The sequence below is a fragment of the Myripristis murdjan genome, chromosome 1 (assembly GCF_902150065.1).
Source record: "Myripristis murdjan chromosome 1, fMyrMur1.1, whole genome shotgun sequence".
In the NCBI taxonomy this organism is placed as follows: Eukaryota; Metazoa; Chordata; class Actinopteri; order Holocentriformes; family Holocentridae; genus Myripristis; species Myripristis murdjan.
Window position 1 is genome coordinate 36,132,879 of NC_043980.1, and position 22,190 is coordinate 36,155,068.

Below are 22,190 nucleotides of genomic sequence, written 5' to 3' on the forward strand. Positions count from 1 at the left end.
GATGGCAGCCCGCGAGCTAAGAAAGCATCAACATCAGGGTTCAGGCATTCCAGCCCTCATGGACAGCGGAGTCAAGTGCCTCGTGTATTTTATGTTTTGAAAATGTTGTTTTGCGGAATGTCGAGTGTTGAATGCCATTTGGGGGAAAAAAAGCTTTCAAAGATGAAGCAGACAAGGTAGTCGTCAAACGTGTTGTATGTTTACTGGTGAACCGTTGGAGAATTTGATTTTCTGGTAGTGTCATAATTAAACTTGACATAACATTCATTCATTTGGACTTATTTCGAACATGTACAAGGAAAGAGAACATAAACACAAACACAAAGAAAGATTCAAGATTCAAGATTCAAGGTTTATTCGTCACATGCATGAATGTACAGGTACAGCAGCAGTGAAATGTAATTGCAACAACTCCGAAAGTGAAAGAGAAAATATCCTAACATAGGGGAGAGTGGGGTAAGTAGTGCCAATTTTTACTTAAAGTGCCTTTAAAGCGAGGGGATTACAGTAATGCCTCCAACTGAAATATGCACATATAGTTTAGGATGTTGTGCATCCCTGGGAACAATCACTTTGGATCTTATATAAACTGTTTGAGAAATATAGCTTTCGAAAAAAAAGTGAGGGCAAAAAAATGTTTTCTGAACTGAAATGTGCTTTCCTCTCAAGCCATGTGTCTCCCTTCTTTACAGGATGAGTGAAATGGATGCCTCTTCAAAAATATGTGGTCACATGACCAACTTCTTCTATGGTTTTCTAGATAACAGGGGTGGCACTACTTGCCCCTTGGCACAAATTACCCCACTCTCCCCTACATATTTGAAAAGGAGAAATGTGAACTTATAGAAGACCACATGTTAATGTTGGCATGGCACACTGATTAACATGAAGATTTAAAAAATGGCACGGAAGGTTGCCTACCCCTGTCTCACACTATGGTTTTTCAAAAATACGACAAACAAAATATGAGAGAAGTAACTAAACAATCGATTTCAAAAGTGTTATTGGTTATTGTTGATCTCAGCGCTATTCCCTTTAGTTTACTTTCAACACGGCTGCACCAACACAATAAAGGTGTGTTTGTTTGTCACATGGCTAAAGTAGCACCTCAGGAAAGGAAGGCACGTGTGCTTTCCCGCTTCGAAAAGCCCTGTAAGCTGAATAGTAATGTGTTTAGAACTATGCGTACCAACATGGGAGATCCATCAGTCTGGTGCTGGACCCAGACCACAAGCATAAAGACGGCACCTGCTTGGATTAAAGTCATTTGGACACAGTACAATACACACCGACACACTACAATTCACGCCCACGATCCTGATTTAGTGTGCTGATTTTTTTTAACTTGGATGCATAAAAAAACATCCTGTACTACCAAAGCTCTGGCTGCAAAACAAGTCTAACATGCAAATTCTCTGTCGTTACAGGTGATCCTGATCCTAACCAAGCTCTACGACTTTCATATCGGCAGCGTCACCGAGAGCACTCTGTGGAGGTGAGTGTAAAGCATGATTTGAGGCGTCGAGTGTTTACAAAAGTAATTGGGGTTGAATGTCCGTGACATTTGATAGCTAATTTCTCTACATTTTTCAGTTGCCGACCACTCACTTGGCAGCATCTGAATTGTCTGGCTATGGTGAACCCCATCTGGTGCTTAGCAAATGCTAGGGCTCATTCATGTGTGTTTTGCCAGCTTGTTCGTTTACTGTTTCCTCTGCCGCTCCTCGCCACCCCCCCCTCTTCTGTGGCGGCGAACGGTGTCGCGGTGTCATGTGGGGTCACACGGGGCGCTCGGGGGCATAGGATGCTGTTCACCGTGCTCCTGTTCTGATGCACTCCCATTGCCTCACCCTTCCTGGGAATAAACTACACACACTAGACACACTAAAACAATAAGAGAGCTTTGAAAACACACCGGCAAAAGATGGGTAAAGCCTCCCCGATGAGTTGATGCAAGCTGAATCTGTGCCTGTTTTCAAACACCGAATTGTGTAACACCGCCTGTACCGAACAGTTCTTCCCTTGTCCAACGGCTCAGATCATCATCTTGGGCATCTTGGGCTGTGTTTGTCTATTCTGGGCCATTTTACCAAGTGATACAGTGTACTGTGCTGTAGGTCAAGGGGTCCTTTCAGGTAAAGTGTGTCAACAGCATTAAAATTGCATGCAAGATAATAGAGTTGCACCTTTACTAGGTGACTGTCAACTCCAGAGAGACTGTTATGTCTTTTAAGTGGTTCCCCGGTGCTACATTGAAAGTGAGTGAGTCAACTATGTGCAAGAGCAAAAATTAGAGAGGAGGAGTGAGAGGAAGGGATGAGGTGTTATGGGAGCGCAGAGAGAGAGAGAGAGAGGAGGGAAAAACACAAGGAGAGAGAAATGGCGAGCTCCAACTTTTTTTTTTTTAAAGTAAAAGTGAGTCTGCATTAGTTGAAGTCCCGTGTTTGTTTACTACTCAAGGACATTGAATCCTATTATTTCCTTATGGCCCGGTGGCACCACATGTCAGAGTGCACTAAAGTTTGGATTTAAAGTCAGCCAGTTCCACTGAAAACTAGAGGGAAGGTGGGAGGTTGAGGTCAAACTCTGACCCGTGAAGAAGAAGTAATAGCACAATTAAGCGCCATTAAAAATATGGGGAAAAGATGGTGAGATCTACTCATTTCAGAGAGGAAACAGAATGGGAATATGATACTGATATATTGCCGCAGACATTTATTTTCATAACGTGCACATACTCATCATTAGCAAGGTCTAATTTGCAGCTCAGTCTTTCGAAGCTAAACTATTATAATTATTGTTATTTTTGTTGCATCAATTATACATTTCCTCAACAGTTACAGTATGCTACTTCCCTGCCCTCTGCTGCAGCAAACGCTTGCAGTGAGAATTGTAACGCTGAGAAATGAGGAATGTATAAGGGATCGGGTGGCCGTGGTTGAACAATAATTTGATTTAATAAAAAGAAAGGGCCGAGCTTCTTCTTCTTTGCCCTTTTGGACGCAAACGCATGTCGCCAAGAAGTCTCTTCTAAAAAAGTTTATCCATTTAAACTTTGATGGCGCTGCGCTAGTTTCCAATTGTTTTAAAAATCCTCCCCATGAGTGACCTACAAATGAAAGTACTGCTGTTTTAGATGCAAAATGTTGGTGTTTTGTTTTTCCTATTGTGGCACATATCCATTCCCTGCTAGTCTCTGCATCTTTAGGGAAATGATGGAAAGAGCGTTTTTTTTTTCCTTGAAATGAGTACAGTTGCTTATATTTGAAGTGAGAGCCATGTTGAAACAATGTTTCAGCGTATCTATGGCTTATCCATCCATGATGTCATATGTGACCATGAAAGAAATGTGAAAACAGTCTACTACCATGACATAACATTCATTTTTTATATTACATTAAGTCTCATTTTAACCTATTTTTAATCAGACATCCTCCTCCTCCCATAATGAAGTGTTTGATATTCGGTCTGTATGTTTCTCTTTCTGAAGGTTGGCAGCTTTCTTTAGAGCACAAGTGCTTTGGAGCACTTCTCATGTTTGCTGACACACCCCAGCTTGCAGTGGCAGTAAATGACAGTGATAACTGGTGCCAAAGTAAGCGCTAGCTGTTTTTTGACATTTAACAACCACTGTGTAATTTGGACCCCGAGGCAAACAGGGCTGTGTTTTTGGTGCTTGAGTCACTGCAAAGATAAGCAGCATCCTTTAGTAATTCCACAACATTCAGCGCTAAGACGTCAGCAGTCAGCCTCTTATCCGGAAACACTATGGATCATAAAATAGTCTAGTGTTAAATAACGAGGAAGCCGAAAGAAAATGTTGTGCATGACTGATCGACATAGCATACTCTAGAAAAATATTTATATGTGCATTCATTTTTTTCCATCTATGTTATGTCAACATAATAGATTAAGAACAGCTTCACTTTTTTGGCCAGGATCCATAAATTCCACCTATTATTTTTCCTCCCATTTTTATTCTGATAAATACACGTACAAACAGACTGGAGATGGGAAAAAAAAAACACTACACCAGAAGTTCACATTTTCTCTGGCTTCTCATGGCTTCTGTATGTTGGAGATAATCATCATAATTACAACACTACTGAAATGACATGTCAATCTAAATGACTGCCTCAGCGTACCTGCCATTATCACAGCTTTAAACTACGCACATGAAAATATCACACGGCACACCTAATTAGATTTTAGTCAAACCACAGATATGCGCGATATCAATGTGAAATCCTCCGCCTGAGAAACAGTTGTCATCAGGAGGAAGGAGCTAATCGGCGGTGTGAGGAAGCGGGACATCCCCGTGTTTTGAGCTGAGGCTTGGCGGCGGTCCCAGCCCCGTCACTCAGCCGCTGATCTGCAGCGAGGGGAGCAGCTGTCCGTCTCGGCTGCACTGCCGCTCAAACGGTCAGCGGGTTGAGAGGAAATACATCGAGTGGGGCTGGGATCGATTAATCACTGCTGATTAGTCACTTAATTACATAATGCATGAGCAGCAAACATTTACTTGCTTGTTTCTCCTCATTTCATGTCATTACAGAGTGAACATGCTTTGTTAGTTGTTGGTCGGATCAAAGAAAGCAGTTTTAGGATCACTTTCTCTTCTGTTAGGGGCTCGTGCCATCACTTTTGACAAAGTAAATAATAATAATAAAAAATCAATGCATTAATCAAAAATGAAATTCTTAATTTGTCTGCAGAAATGCTCGATTTTGTGTATTGGCAGAAGGGGTCAAAAAGAGACAGTCCTCCAACAAAAAATGACCCACCTATGTAGGTCATATCAAACACTTCATTATGGGAGGAGGAGGATGTCTAATTAAAAATAGGTTAAAATGAGACTTAATGTAATATAAAAAATGAATATTATGTCATGGTAGTAGACTGTTTTCACATTTCTTTCATAGTCACATATGACATCATGGATGGATAAGCCATAGATACGCTGAAACATTGTTTCAACATGGCTCTCACTTCAACATAGGCTGTATAAACAACCTGTGTTGTTTATACAGGAGATTATTACCACCTGTAGCTATTTTCTTTTAACTTAAGCACCCTCTAGTGGCCATGTAAATAATGACACTGGTGTAATGTTAAGGGAGTGAAAAAGTGTGTGTAAGGAGGTTGGTGGGGTGGCCCATCGGTTAGTGAGCATGACTTTCACTCAACCGACTGAAATTCCAACCCAGGCTAAAGCAGTGTTTTTTTTTGTTTGTTTGTTTGTTTTTTTTAAGTAGCTAACGTTAACTGGCTAATATTCACTTATATTAACTAGCTGACGTTAGCTGACATTCCGTAACCTTAACCCTGACGTTTTCCTAACCTTAACCATACCACAAACCTTTCCCTGGCCATAACCAAGCAGTTTTAGTGGCTAGTTCGCTAACTAGCGGGCTAACAGTAATAGTGAATGTTAGCTGGCTTGCTCAGGAAACTGTCCTTTGGGAGGGTTGGAACAAACAACCTATCGTATTTCCCCAATTCATCGCCCGGCCGCAAATAGCCGCCTGGTTCTTTTAAACGTCTGGGGTCTGCACCCATTTTGCGTATTAAACGCCCACCCGAATAACCGCCGGGGCGATTATTTGCATTATATTGAGGTAACCCAAAATAAGGCTACTCACCTTATTTTTGCTGAAGTAAACAGTTAGCCACACAAGAACTGTATGGCACTTCCGTTTTCTGTCAAAATAAGAGAGCTAGCTAACTTTACAAAAAAGGGTGTACCGTAATCTTAAATCGACCGACTGTAAATATGTTGGACAGTAACTGTCATTACAATAATGGCCTGGTGGAGGTCTGTGCAAAAATAAATAAAGGCCTGCAGCGAATAGCCGCCTGGTTCTTTTAAACGCCTGGGGTCCAAGTTGATTTTGCATATTAAACGCCCAGGCGATTAATTGGTGAAATACGGTATGTGGTTGTGTGGATTTATTGGTCAGAAAAGTTCATATTTGTCTTTGTTAAGGATAATATTTTGCTTCTTCTTATTATTACAAGACAAGATACTAACACCACGAGAAAGACAGAAACAGTGGATGTAGGACAGTGAAACATTTTGTCAAAGAGCAAGAGAACAAGGTGGTGTTATTGTGTGTTGCGCTGATATGTTGATGATGTGTGTGTGTATGTGTGTGTGTGTGTGCGTGTCCATGTTCCACACTGTCAGTCTGGGCTGAAGTCTATAGGGTGGAAAGCATGGGAGCTGAGGAAAAAGGGGAAAAGAAAAGCAAAAATCTATCAGTAAATAAATCACCAGATAAAACCTAGGTGTTGTAAAGGTTATGGGAGAGAGAAGAGGTGGGGGTAAAGGGAGAGAAAAACTTGTATGGCACTTTGGGATCCAGTTTTGAGACAAGCGCTTCTCGAAACCGGCAGCGCTGAGAAACCTGGCTGTCTCATGTCAGTTTTGGTCTGTGATTTGTCAGTCTGTTGCCTGCTAATTGAGATCGCAGCTCCGATGAGGTTTGAGGAGGACCAGTCGGAGGGAATGTTTATCACTTCATGGGGAGACGTCCCAAATGGCAAGTCAGATGCTGACTTTTCGCAAAGGTCAAGGCAGTGGCAACACCTCAAAGTATCAGCCAGTCAGTCTGTCAATTTTAATGAACACCCTGACCTTAAGCAGTGAAGGCTGATCAGTCAGTCTTGCATAATATTCAAAGGAGCCTTCATATCTCAGTGGTGGGCAAAGAGTGAAGGCAGGCTATTCACAGCTGATGATGAATCAACTCGGCGAAACAATACTTCTTCCGAGTCGCTCGGCCTCTCTGATGCGGCCTCTGGAGCATTGTGGATGAGTGTTTATCAAATATGACAAGCCTGAACTCGGCTGTATGTACGCAGACATGGCTAAACTAATGCTATCAACAAAGTCGGCGTTGTATTTCTGAACAATCATCGTACAAACTTGACATGTTCTATATCTTGTCATGTCTATACAACAGACAGCTGTGTTATTCAGTCTGCGCATTGATGCCGTGCTCACTGACTCCGCTCAGTTATTGAATTACTGAGATGGACAACAGAGAGATTTTCTCATCTTAAAGCAAGATTGAACTTTGCTAGATGGTTGGGTTACATAGTTACCTTGATGTTACATGAGTTTATATGGTGGTGAAATATCCTCAATTGTTGCTAATCCACAATACTGTATTTCTATCTTCCCATTCACTTCCAAAACAGCTTCCAAAACACTTTTAGCGCATAAACAAATGTGAGCAAAGCAGATTATGCCAATCTAAAAAGAAGAGAAGAAGTCACGCATGACCTGTTACAATTATAATTAGAAAAATAATTCCACTCAGTGATGCAATGCTGTTGTTTTCCGTGTTATTTGGATTACATTTTGTCCAAAATAAATTCTACAGAAAATGAAATTCAGCAGACGGTTTAATCTAAGTGCAAATGAATAATATCATTTACAGAGGCATTATTTAACAATCATTTAAAATGATTTAAAATATGTGATCACACAATAAAGCAGTTTTATTTATTCAAACATTTTTTGCCAAATGAATCAAGCAGTATCTGCATATTTAGTTTTTTTTTTTTTTTTTTTTTTTTTTGTAATGGAAAGTCTATGCAATGCATTTTAATTCTATTTGCATATTATCTAAAAGACAATTTTTAGATACAAATAGAGACAAATGGAAACAGATCATAATTTACAAATAGAGAGCCGCCGTGCATTTATTACAATGTGTGCAATTGTGAAAACATCTCTTCATCATCTCTGTGGTCTGGGTAATCCAATCAATATTTGTGAAAAGGAACAAGTCTTTATCAGTGGCCTACTGAATGATAATGCCACAGCCCCAATAAACATCCAGTAGCTCTCTGTTCATTTTGTCTTATCCTCCAAGGAATATTGCTCTAATCGTAATCAGTTTGTCCCAATTCATTAAGGCATATTTTCACACCAAATGATTAGGCGTTTGAGTCTAATTATTTTGATCTAATTGGTCTTATTCTTGCCTTCAGCAAATTAACTCAATCTGATTACAAAAAAAAGAGCATTCTCTTTGCCTCTCTTCATCTCCTATTAACGTCCTGATCGCAGTCGTAATGATGTTTGGTGCGGAAAAAAAAAAAAAAAAAAAAAAAAAAAAACTGTCATTATAAGGATAAATGACTGAGATTAGTGTCAGTGAAAATGACAGTGATTATGAAATATTAGGCAATATTAAGACAGCTGGTGAGGTTTTTTTTTTTTTTTTTTTTTTTTTTGGATAGTACTAGTTGATGCCATTTACCAGGCAGCTTTCAGGTCGGAAAAACATTCAGTAATCTGGAAAGTAAATCGGTGGTATAGGTATTTGTGGTTCTATAAGACAATTTGAGGATAAATGTGCTTGTTCACTTTGGTAATAATTCCATTTCCTGCATACGTCTTAAACTGAGCTCCTGCACTGATGTTATAATAGCCGGATGAGCTATTTCCTCAGCCGACTCTTTCTCCACCACATTTTTCCAAACATCCATTATCTCACTCCATTGTCCCAGGCAGCACAATAAAATACCGTATACTTTCTCACTGAACACACATTGCCTTCTTAAAGGTGCATGGCAAGTTTTGGGGAAACTTTTGTGAAGTCTTACTGAGAGACACACAGGAAGATTGATCCCAGTTTCATGCCTGTGCGTTCAGAGCAGAGATAGTGATGGGCCACATGCTAACTGAGTTAATTCAACGCATGGCTGCATGAGGGAGCCAGGGGCCTCGCTGAGAGACTTGGGGCCCTATCTTGCGCCTGAGTCCCTAAACCCGTTATTTGGGGATTTAGCATTGCGCAAGAGGCGTTCCCCCGCAAAAGTTGCTATCTTGCGCACCTGTCGTTATCCGTAAAACACTTGCGCTACCCACTATATTATGCATAGGCGTGGTATGGGTGTTACACCAGTTAAACCAATCAGTGTGCCAGGTGCAATTGCCTTTAAGGGCAGGCTGTGCTATCCTAAATCCGCAACACGCTCTCCCTCTGCCCTCACTGGCCTGACGTGCCCAGACGCATTGACATATATACGTAGATGTCGCATCGAGTGGGTTTGCCCGCTGCTGCGATACGTCAATGTCGCCGCCATATTGGATGGCAAGGCTGCGTTGTAAACTAATACAAGTAAATGTACTGAATTTCATAGAGCGCCTTTCTACAAAGAATTTTAAGTTAATGCCTCTCGTTTATACATTCACACACACGAATATACTTGGGAAACAGGTAGGCACCAAAAACAATGTATTTGATCTTCTCAGATGGCTAAGATAACAACTTTATTGATCCCACACAGGAGTAATTCACGTTACATCAGCTATAGAGCACAAGGTAGTGCATTGATAAATTCTCAAATAACCATGATAACGTTGCACTGGAAAATATAAAATAGAATAATAGAATAGAAAATATAAAACTAAATTGTGCAAAAATATACTGACATTTAGATGGACTAAATTTTGTTCAACAGCACAAATCTACATAGTCTGATATCAATATAGTATTTTGCCCAGCTAACGGGCTTACAAGGGAGACTTATCAATTTCCATGTACACAAGAGTGAGACCAACTATATAAATTATAGGAAAACGTAAATAGCATATTCTGTATGCCTCCATGCTTGCCATGTATCTAGTAAGCTGATCTAATATTGTATGTGTGTATTGTTCAGTCTAATGCCTAATGTTTCAAGCTTTAGAAATAAAACTTTGCCACACAGTTCAAATTCTCATTTTCATCAAATCAGAATTCAGGATTTTTGCTCTAAAGTGCACGCAGGTTATCATATAAAGCCGGAAAGTGTGCTGCAACGTCCCACAAAAAAACATGTTGTTTGAGCCAGTAGCCTACCACCTGTAAAGTGAGGGAAATTTTCAAAGCTGAGTTAATTAAGCTTTACATCTTGCATCTTAATGGCCAGTGAAAAAAAAAAAAAAAAAAAAAAAAAAAAACGGCAGCTACATTATTAGTACCAGTCCGGCTCAGGGTGTTGGGGCTGCAGTGCTGCCAGGTAAGCTGGCTCAGCCCCTCTTGTCTGTGAAGTATCCAGAGGAAAGAGGTCCTTTTCTGTGTATTTGGGCTTAAATAGACACAGATCTGAATCAGTGTCTGAGGTGAAGGAATCATCCTCGTCTCAGCCAAGGTCGGACAGGATTAGCAGCTGTTTGCTAACAGTGTCAACTACAGAGACTCAGCCAGCTTTTGTTGATGTTTATATTGTGTTGTGAAGCCGGGCAGTTCAGACCTGGCAACGCGCAGCTCACACTTGAAGTGGCGCTGAATAGTTAATAATAATTACCGTGCACAGTGGATGGATAAATGCTTATTTGTCAAAGATAGTTACAATGCAGCTGCTTTTAAACGAGCTGACACCGAACCCACACCAGCCACGAGAGCGATTACCCGACAACATCGCCTTGGGACGTGTCCTTACAGGTTTTGACAATGTAATAGTCCCCAAAATGCGAACCAGTCATCTTGCAGAGTGGCAGTTTATTTACTTTTGCAGGCTTTTCCCCTCTTTTTTCCTGACAAAAATGAGGCAGCACTTATCTGTAGTCAGTAACATTACTTACTTGACTTTAAAAGCTTTACATTTTTTCTCCCAGTGCCTCTTAATTGTCCAGATAGATAGACAGATAAACAGATACTCAGATGTACTTTATCGATCCATAATTGATTCCAAATTGGGAAATTCTTGTATTGCGCCATTAGGTTTTCCAGACATTGCACAGGGACAGTAACACAAAATAAACCTGTCAACACTAGAGGAGAAATATGTTTGTAGAAAAATAAATACAACAAATAACAAAATAAAAATCAAGTAGATCAACATGAAGAATATAAGAACAAAATAAAATATCTGAAACCTTTCAGTTTAAAACCTTTGCATGCACTATATGTACACACACACACACATATATATATATATATACACACACACACACACACACACATATATATATATATATATATATATATATATATATGTATGAAGATGGATAAATGCCTGCTACTGGGTAGCAGAGACTGTCAGACTTGATCCAGCCTTATAGAATGCATTCTTATAGTACTATATAATTCAACATATAAATATGTTGAGAATATACAATATATTTTCTCTTCAGCTGTGTCCAGCTCTCTGGAAACATCATAGAGAGGTGGACACAGCTGAAGCTCTTGTCATCCATCTCTGCTCTATGCCAGCACAACATGGAAGTTCAACGCAGTTTCCAGACAACAGCAGAGCTTATTGGTCAGCCGAGTCACACAAGAAACAAGAGACCATGACAGGCTGAAAACATGCTATTTCCTGGAATTTTGGATATGTATATATGTGTGATTTGGATATGTAAAAAATGTGCTGCTGCTTGTGTGTGTTTTGGGAGGAGGGGGGTGTTTTAAAATTCACTTCCACTATGTCCTGTGAGACAGAAGGAAAAAAAAAAACTCCAGGTGGGTCCACTCCACTTCTCTGTTGAAGGTTCCATTGTTGAAAATACTAGAGGGGATTCCCTTTCCTTAATACGTGGACCAAGAGAGAGAGAGAGAGAGAGAGAGGGGGGCATAGAGAGTGTGATAGAGTGAGAGATTGCTGTGCACTATCACTCTGTGGCTGCAGACTCCTCCTCTCCCATTGTGGCAGGACAGGGTCACCTAGGGGTGAGGAGTGACATCCTCTCAAATTGCATCATTTTGCTGAGCATGCTCACAGGCTGTGTGATATTTCACAGGTCAGTGCCTATAATAAGGGCCCGGCTCTCCGAGAGAGACCCACCTCATGTCTCTGACCTTTTGCAATTGGACTTGGAATTTACCTCAAAACCTTGCCAGCCTTTGCTCACCAGAACTTCTCAAAAGCACTTCTCTGAAAGCACTCTGGAAAGGATAAGGTTGATACAGCCACAGCGCCGATAAAAAATATATGGGAGAGGATGATCAAAAGTAAGGCATGGATGAATGCAAGATGTATGATCTAAAAATAAAATAAAATAAAATAACTGGAACAGCACTGGGAGAGTTTCTTCACTTGCACTGCTTCCATGTAATGTCATTTAAGGGTCATGATGAAATGTGTTACACGTGACACTCATACTTGACTAAGTGGAAAGAGGCTGAGTCTCAATATTGTTATTAGTGTGTTTTTTTTTTTTTTTTTATGTAAGCTTTTTGTTTTTAGCTTAAAACCGTACTAGTTAACCAGATCCATCTCCTGACAAATGCCTCCTCAAACTGATTCGATGACCATTGCATCTGACCAGTCGGCACAACCCTGTATTTACCATCCTGTCATAGTCTGTTTCCATGGCAACAGGCAATACTTTCGCATTTGAAACAGGGGCTTTTATCACAAGTCAACACACCACTGCAACAGGTCATTTACCTGACACAGAATAATTACGCATGAGCAATTATATCACGATCACAATATTAGTGGTCTCCTATGTAGAATAGATACTAAACATGCGCAATTAGAGCCACAACAACACAACTAACCCTAGCACATTGCTAAAGGGCAATATAGCCGAAAATGTTATCATGATGAAAGTGATCACATTAGTCAATACCAGTAATTATCTTAAAATGAATACATATTTTTATGGTTCTTTTTGCTTGTGAGTGAAATCTAAAGAAATATCCTTGAGCCTACCAAAACAAGGTGGGGGAGTAGTTGCAATAATTATTGTACCAACAATATGCCCTATTTAAGGGGGGAAATATAAACAAATAAAAATAGTAAATAAATGAATATGTTAATGCAGAACCTTGCCTATTTAATTTCCTGCAAGTTTTGTCTTTGAGCAAATCAGAGCAGCAGAAGTCATGCATGTTAGTGACAGACCAGCAGACAAGGGTGAACACAGACTCTTCCCCTGGGCCTTGTGCAGCGCCGGTATAGAAGTTAAAATAAGCAAATGTGCACTTCATTTTCCCGCGTTATGCAGCCATCCATGTTCGCTGCGGGTCTCGGTCTGTGTTTTTCATGTTAGGATGCATTCACTTACAAAGGTCGCAAGGATCTGTCAAAGCCAGTCAAACACAGCGTTTGTCAGTCAAGACTCGTTAAACTGGATTATTCATAAGCAGCCGTCGCCCTCAAGTCAACTCGAAGGCAACAAGTTGGCAAGCCTTACTATGCATATCATCCATGTATGAGTATAGAAAAACAGAGAGAAAATGGTCTCCGTATCAGTGTTACCGCAGAGCCACACACGTACCCTGAAATAGCATATCTTGTAGATGCAGCGCTGAAATAAATTTATAGTGAATTGCAAAGACCTTCGTGGTGTCCCCTCTTGCGTTTCCTGGAGGTTACTGCATAAATCACCTTTGCTATTTTGAAGAGGTCATTTATTTTGCTCCTTTCTCCCAATATTTAAATTCATACCTTTTTTTAATTACACACTCTTGGGCTTTTCCTCGTATCCCGAAGCACATGCTCATTTGCTTTCTGTCATAATGGCAAATGGAGGATTTCATCAGGTTGTTACCCGGGAGGCGCTGTTGAATTTCACACAATTGCAATCCGAGGGCGGCTCTCTTTGAGGTAGCGCCGCTTTTGCTTTCGGTTTTGCAGCAATCAACGTGACGTCTCATCAGCCATCCAGGTGCACCTATGATAAAAGCCAAACACTCTTCCTCCACATTGTGAATGCTTAACTGATGATCCTCCTAGTTTGGAGTCATTTGATCGGTAAACCCGCTGACATCTGAGCCACTTTTGGTTGTTTACTCCTCTGACTTCCTGATGCCAAACTGATAAATCTGTCTCACAAATGGACTCGCAGGCCTGCTGGCCAGTAAGTGCATATGCTTCAGACCTATGATGAAATATCCTGTGTTTGTCGACAGCAGAGGGTAGCCTGAGAGCTCTGACTACACTACCGCTTATCTGAAATGACACAAATATTCCATGGAGGACAATATTCTGACATCAGTCGCCTGCAGCTCCATGTTGGACGGCGGCCTGTGGTGGCCGGTGATGTGGCTGGTGGTGGGGTGCTTTGGCTTAGGTACGTGTTTTGTTTTTGCTTTGCCCCTACCAAGTGCCCCCCCTCCTCCCAGCCCCCCCTCACGCTTGCACAGCGGCCAGCCACAGAGTCAGCATGGAGGCCACGGGCTCAAATCTGTTGAGATTATGGATGGGTTGTACTGCCAACCCTGTGACAGGCTGCCAGAACGACTGAAGGGAGTCAACAAAGAAGTGTCAACAGCACAGGAGGACAGCTTCTGCCAGAAGGAGTTATCTGATTGTTGTGCAGCCCCTCCACCCTTACCCCAACCCCCAGACCGAAAAAAAAAAAAAAAAAAAAAAAGTAGGGGAGACTGGGGTAAGATGAGCCATTTTTCATATTTAGGATCACTACATGAAGGCAATCATAGTTTTGTCGCTAACTAACATATCTGCATATATTTCAGGATGTTGTGCATCTCTTCAAACAAACAGAATGAGTGTAAACATAACTGTTTCCATAATATAGCATGTCCAAAAAATGTGGTCTCGTGGCACAACTTACCCCGTGTATGGGGTAAGTTGAGCATAGGAGCGGGGTAAGTTGAGCCGTATCCCTACTCACCCCACACCCTCCTCCCCACCTCCATCCAACCCCTCCCTCACCTTCTCCCTCCCTAAATAACAGTCACTTCTTCACATTCATGTGTATTTTTATGTATTAAACACAGTTCAACAGGTACAATAAACAGCTGTTTTAACATGCCTTAAAGTGCGCTTGGGAAGAGAACATTAACAACTGTGTTTTTGGAAAGAAAACACTAGAACACTAGCTTCTTGGTGTCCTTGCTGACAGTAAGGTCAGTTATGAACATATGAACGTAACACATTTGGTGGCCACGGCCACTATTTGGTGGCCACGGCCACTATTGGCCACCACAAAACTGAGATTCATTGGATCTTCATAATATTCCACCTGTCGAGGTTGCAGGGGAATACAAATTGCTCAGACCTCCTTGCTGTACCACCAACACTGTGAGGTTTGGGGAGTTTTAGAGATTTAATATTTAACCCTCGTAAATGCTTAAGGGGTCAAAACGGCCCGAGCTGGTGGCTCAACTTACCCCTGGCCAAATGGCTCAACTTACCCCAGAGCTACCATTTTGACTTTTTTAGTCCCCACAGCTAAAATGGTGCACTTTTATGCTAGATTTATGACCTCATGTTGTAGCTCATAGATACCACAATTGATGTATAAAACAAATTTAAAATGATCTATTTTGGTTTTAACACAATTCTCATGAAACTTATGATAGACTAAATTCACTTTCAAGAGTAAAAAATGTTTTTTTGGAAATAAATGTCTAACAACTTTACCCATGTGGTTCTTACCTTCACAGACTCCATGAAATGATGCCTTCCTCCTAAATATTTGGTCACATGATCAATATTTTTTACCGTTTCCTAGCAACAGGGGGTGGCTCAACTTACCCTTTGGCTCAACTTACCCCAGTCTCCCCTATAGTCTATCAACATAAAATGATTAAGCAGAGGGCAGCCTTTCCCCTCTCCATCTCTCCTTGAAGTTTTGGGGAAAGTTTATTATTCATTTTCCCTCCCACTAACCTTCTTCAGCAAAACTTCATCCCCACATGTCTGAGTTATAAGTTCCACATGATTGGCTCTGGAACTGCTTATCAAAAAAAAAAAAAAAAAAAAAAAAAAAAAGGCAACAGATAAAGGCATTGCAGTGTGGTGCAGGATAGCTCCCACTCACCTTCCAGGAGAGCACTCTTATTTTTTTTTTTACCTTCGCTTTGGAAGTGGCAACAAACCATGCGTTCCCCCCTCGCAACAGGATGCAAGATGGCAAATGAGCAGGCTATCAAATAAAGTGTGCAGAGACTTCTAACGCTCCTTCCCGAGCTTTCATCTCCCCTACTTTTAGCAGGCAAAGTCTCTGCCAGAGAAACAGCTGCCGCGCTGCTAAACAATCGCATTTGTGCGTCATTCATTTCTAGTAAGTGATTTTTACACTGACAGAAAAGGAGGGAATTATTTAATATTGGGGTCTGAATACATGGCGGGTGATGAGCATAAATCAAACAGAGTTATGGCAGATATAAATCAAGAGTTTGTTTGCAGTCTTCATTCATTACGACAGTGTAGAAAAAGCAGGGAAGATTAAGAGCGGGTCTTGGCGGCGGCGAGGCACATATTAAAAAGGGAGACGTGCTCGACTCCTCGGCTCTAACCCTTCAGCTCTTGTTTAACAGTTTTCAAAACAAGCTTTGCTTGTGCATTTTCCGAGCAAGTTACACAACCAAGTTCATAGGCAGATCATTAAAGGACCATTCCAGTGATTTTGCATTTATAGCATCACATCAACTAAATGTTCACCCCTCTGCTAATCTTTTCCTGAAGCAAGCAGTCATATTTGAGAATTCTGATATCAATTTGTCCTCCCTTTTATCCAGCCGTTGGTTTCCTTTCATACCACTACGATTTGAAAATGAACTTTCAGAGACTTCAAACTTCCTTCACACCAGTATTCCATCACTATAATAAAGTCGTCCACATTAGTTTTCCTAAAAACAGCAGCACTGTTCAGTTGAGTGAAACGGTCCCTCAGCAGGAAAACAGCCTTACAAAGCCTGTTATCAGTTAAGATAAGATAAGATAAGATATTCCTTTATTAGTCCCACGGTGGGAAAATTTCACGTATTACAGCAGCAAAGTGGATAGCAAGATATGAAGCATAATTTACACTATAAACAGTATAAACAGATAATAAGTACCAAAGAGCAATATAAACATTATAAACAAGGAATGTAGAAAAATACTACAATTTAAACAATAGAAGAGAATAACTTAAAACCTGAGGGATAACACACTCCGCCGGAAGTTCAGGGTTAGCGTGAACCCATGAGACCAAGTGGCAGAACCTGACACCCGGTACTGGGATTCAGGAACTGTCAGACTTGATCCAGCCTTATGGGATCACCCCTTCCCTCCCGTCTTTACGTGTTATGTGCTTGTGTGGTTTATGAATGGCAACCACTTTGTTAGCTGCAGATACAGAAAAATTACAAAAGACGGCTGTTTCAACCAAAAATTCAAATTTGAAAATCAAGGGAATTTGATGATAGCTTGTGAAATCTTAAGCACACCTGCATGATTTGCAGAATGCTTTGCTGCGGCGTGAAATGTAAGGGCCAGACATTGAAAATCACCAGTATGGTCCTATAAGCTGTCCCCAGATGTCAAAGGAAAGATGCTTTTGAGGAAGCGATGTGTGAAGGCACAGCTGACCCCGTGTCTGTGCTCTACACCTTTAACAATCTCCCTGCAGACACACGCCATGAGGAAAGCTGGCAATTGGCTTCACACCAGAGGCAAAAAAAAAAAAAAAAAAAAAAAAAAAAAAAAAGAGAAAAAAGAAACTTCACATGAGAATGGCAAGTCAGTCATCAGTCATTTTCGGTATTTGGCCGGCACTCTTATACAGTACAATGTGAAAAGATTAATCTCATTAATCTATGTGATAGATTAAACCGACGCCCATGCATCACCAGCATTGCATGCAGCCAATCCATAAGGAGTGCAAGGGATTAATTAACATTTCCACTTCTGCTGGGTACAGGGGGGAGGGTGAAAACACTATGCTTTCATATCTATACCTTTCACTTGACGGTCACGGGCCTCTCCACCAGAGAGCTCACCTACTTCCCTGCTTCCTTCTTTAGCACACAGACTTCTGCTTCCTGCTGACCCCGACATGTCAGTTATCATCGCTAACAACACTCCAGAGGCCTTGTTGGAGAACAAATTCAAGCCCATTGGCCATTGTGGTGTACCGCCAAGCAAGACATGCCTTGCACTGTATGCCAGATTTTTTTTTTTTTTTTTTTTCTCTGAGGATGGCAAAGACATTTTTTTTTTTACATTTTGAAAGGTCATTGGGCTTATTGGTTAAGGTTAGGTAAAAGATGAGGATTAGGCATAAATTGGTTATGGCTTACATTAGGGAAAGGTTGTTGAGAATGAATGTGAGTCAGTTAGTTTGTACCTTCACCATCCTAGGAAAAAAAAAAAAAAAATGTATTAGTCCAGCCATAGTGCGACTGCTTCCTGAACTTTCCTGTGGCTTGATTAATGAATGCAAGTCACTACTGGTTGATCTTGGCCCTCCAGCCCTGATAGAAAAAAAAAAAACAAAAAAACAGAGCCTTTTGCCACGAAACCTGCACTGCAAAAACGCAAAATCTTACCAAGATTATTTATCTTATTTCAAGTCAAAAATGTCTTATTCCTAGTCAAAATATCTCATTACACTTAAAATAAGACATGATCACCTCAGACGTAAATTGTTTTCAGACAATTTTCACTTGTTTCAAGTGAAAATTCACTTGAAACTAGTGAAAATTTGCTTGTTTCATTGGCAAAATTTGCCAGTGGAAAAAGTGAAAATTCATTTGAAATAAGTGAAAATTAGTTTGAAACAAGAAACTAATTTTGCCAATGAAACAAGCAAATTTTCACTTGTTTCACGCAAATTTTCACTTGAAACAAGAGACAATTGTCTAAAAACAAGTTACTTCTGAGGTGATCATGTCTTATTTTAAGTGTAATGAGATATTTTGACTAGGAATAAGACATTTTTGACTTGAAATAAGACAAATAATCTTGGTAAGATTAGTTTTTGCAGTGTGCACCCTCACCCAGACCCCTGTGACGCCACTAAAATCACACGACAGTTGTGATCAAGCGGGAGGAGAAGTCGGTTGTCGGCGCACCTCAGTGCTGACAGGCAGAAGAAAAGAAGGTTGGCTGAGGTGACCGCGAGTCGAGCCGATACGTTTCAGGTCAGCGGCCGATGCGTCGTCGTAAAAAAACAAGGCAGATGTCACCGGCGGATTTGTCTTGTGTGACCTAAAAAGTTCTCCCGGACTTCATGCAAAAATAATTACGCCTCAGGGGGGGAATCTGGAAGTTTTATAGTTTTATTTAAAGATTCATTCTGGGAAATAGAAAAAAAAAAAAAAAGCTTTCAGGAATGTGGAGGAGAGCAGGGATGAGGTCAAGCAGAGACGCTTGCCCATCCGCCGTCAAGGTTGAATGGAGAGCACGGGATTCGCGACACAAGTAGTCACTTAGAGCGATCTTGGCATGTCAGCATTTTTGTCATCCTCCAGCAGTCCCTTAAAGGTATTTTGCCAACAGCGCATTTGTGAACTGTGGTGCAATGATGCGATGAGGGCTATATTAGGCGAAGCCTGATGGCAGCAAAGGATGCAGGCGTACTGTAAGATGGTTCATATCATCGCCTGTTTTTGCTGTGTTTTTCCCTTGTTGTGAACAATGTGTAGCGTCTTCCTCTCGCCTGTTATCTGAAATCTCTCTGTTTTACAAAGCGGGATTGTCACTGACTTTCCCCGCACTTTGTATTAGCAGTGGCAAGGAAGCCGGGCGTCGGCGCCGTTTGAACGGCAGGCACGTTTCCCCGTCGCCGTTGGTTTCACACATGGATTGTTTCATATTTCCCCCTCACTATCTTTCTTTGACACACACATACTGAAGCACACACACACACAAACAAGCACACGCACATTAGACATGTACATACACCCATTTCTCTATTTTCTATTTATTGAAAGAGAGAGAGAGAGAGAGAGAGAGAGAGAGAGAGAGAGAGAGAGAGCATTTAGCACACAGAACTCAATCTTGTGAGCTTCCATTATTTTTTTTCACGCTTCACTGTCCTGTGTGCTCACATGCGTGTTTCAGGGACAACTCGGCGCTCTCCCACAGAACACCTGCAAATATCCTCCGATCTCAGTGTGGCAACTCTCCAAAGTCATTTTCAATTATGCTTCAGTGAATTCTTGCATTAGAGGAGGACTGTGCAGCGGTTAATACGCCTTAGGTGAAAACATGCTAGAACACGTGTGTGTGTGTGTGTGTGTGTGTGTGTGTGTCTGTGCGGGGGTGTGAGTATAATTACAGTAGGTGCACGGCAAGTGGCAAAGAGCGCAACCTCAGAGTGATAGACAGATAAACACCTTGACAACATGTACATTGTGCACCTCCGTGCCGAGATATACGCCTCGCCGATGATAGCAAAGATGATTAAAAAAACGGCTGGATCTTTGCTGCCTTCGCCTAAGACACGCTGCCAACACATTCTTCACGCTTTCTTTCATTCCTCTCCTCATATTACACCGCCGTTTTCGTTCGCTTGGCATGCGGCGGGCGGCAGAATGGATTTCCGTCGTCATCATAAAAGTTTCAGCTGCAGCTTTGTTTTTTTCGACTCAAAACAATGCCCGTTTGCTGGAAGCCAGCGGTAATTTCATTTGGATTTGTAATCGTAGGTAGATTATATTAAGTGCTGTGTTTAGCCAGGGACAATGAGCAATCACAGTCCCTTCTGTGTAGTGCCTGTTTTTGTTGTTTTTGAATCACTCCTTTACAAGCTTTGCCTCTGCCCCGCTGTGGTCTAATTCCAAAATGCTGTGTATCATTTTAAGAAGGAACTGCTTCCCCTTTTATATCTTTATCAAGGATGTCAGATGCCCATTTGCATTCACGTTCATTTTGTGCTGTCAATCACTTTGAAAGAGCGGGTGTCACTTTTTCCAAATGGGTTTGGCAGGAAAGCGAGTCTTTAAACATATGTTTCGCCTGGCATCACAGTGTCACCCGCCCTTGACGGGAGACGCTAAAATGACATAATGGATGTGCAAAGCCCACCATATCCACCTCTGATTGGCTAGGAATCGTTGCCTTTGGTTAGGGCAGTGGTTCCCAACCCAGTCCTCAAGTACCCCCTGTCCTGCAGGTTTTTGTTCCAGCTCTACTCTTGCACACCTGACCCAATTAAGGCCTTTGCACCTTCATCCACGCCCTCTTCAGGCAGATCTGTTTTAGCCAATCAGCATGAAGCCCTTAAATGGATCAGGTGTGAAAGAGTAGAGCTGAAACAAAAACTTGCAGGACAGGGGGTACTTGAGGACTGGGTTGGGAACCACTGGGTTAGGGTTAGGGTTAATGTTGGGTAAGGGTTAGGGTTAGCCAATCAAAGGCAGAGTAGGGGCAGGTCTTCTTGTGACATGGCACGTCCAGTTTAGTCTCTCCAACCCTTGACAGAGGTAGTGCATCTGTTTGCACTACCTCTGTCTCTCATGTGGGGCAGGAATAGCCTAAAGGATAGCGGAGTGTGTCTGTGACAGGACTGCTGCCAGTTTGCAGTCTGAGCTCGGCTGGAAAATTTGTATGATAAAAGGGTCTTCCCATTTTATTGCCCTTTTATCGTCTCTTCTTCCTATCTTTCCACCATCAAGAATTCTAGCCAAAGCACCCTTGAGGAAGGCACTTAACCATCCATTGGTCAAGTGGAGCTGCATACTGGAAACAGGAAGGGACTGCTTGCCCCAGGCATTGCACACATGTAAATGTGTGCCACTACATGAATTCAAAGCAAGGTAGTGTAGGAAAAGGCACATATCCTCAGCAAGCAAGTGCTTCCCCGGATAAATGAAGGTTAATAAGAAGATTTCAGGCTTGCACAAATCCTGTCTCTCATGCTTTGTCATCCAAATCTCAAGCGTGGAATTCTAATCTCCCATTTTCCCGGTCACCCAAAGTTCCCTGGACTCTAACCAGACATTGGAGTTGTCTAGGACCTGCTGCTGGAGTTGAATTGATGCTGTCATGGCCATGTAGTATGTTCCTGGAACAAAAGGCTGTAACATCCCAGACAATGGCCATGGAAATGTCTGTGACGCACTCAGCCATCTCAGCCCTGACCTTCGGCACTGCGTGGACGGGCTTGGTTCACCTGTGCTCAGAATTCTGTTAAAGCGCATCCGTCAGTGAGCGTTCAGAGTCTGTGGGATTGATTTTTGCTGCAGGGTTCTCCACTAAGAAACCTCTCGGAGTCCTGCCTCTCTTGCCGTGAAGCTCCCTGTGTCTCTGTGTGTCTCTCTTCGTCTCTTTGAACCCATGTCTCCCAGTCTCCCTGCGTGTCTCTTTCTCGGAAAACAGACAAATGAGTTTCCTTTGGCTCAGGTTTAATATCCACCTGACGATATCTTCCTCTTTGGAACCAAGATGAATATTGATTTGGTGTTTTCTGCTCTTGTCTTGGCTGTTTGCTGTCTGTTATCTTTGCTCGCATGTGTTCCCTATCACGTTTTTTGCTCTGCAGCCAGCCAAAGTCAGTCACA

The 22,190-nt window shown here is 41.7% G+C and overlaps 1 protein-coding gene across 1 annotated transcript in view; it reads left to right on the plus strand.

Annotated features, from left to right (window-relative positions):
- The window catches only part of sorcs3a (sortilin related VPS10 domain containing receptor 3a), a 198,620-nt gene that overhangs the window by 84,280 nt on the left and 92,150 nt on the right, over window positions 1–22,190 (plus strand). The window contains exon 2 of the mRNA XM_030061117.1: window positions 1,428–1,495. Coding sequence (XP_029916977.1) covers window positions 1,428–1,495 — 68 coding nt within the window. The remainder of the gene's footprint in view (window positions 1–1,427; window positions 1,496–22,190) is intronic.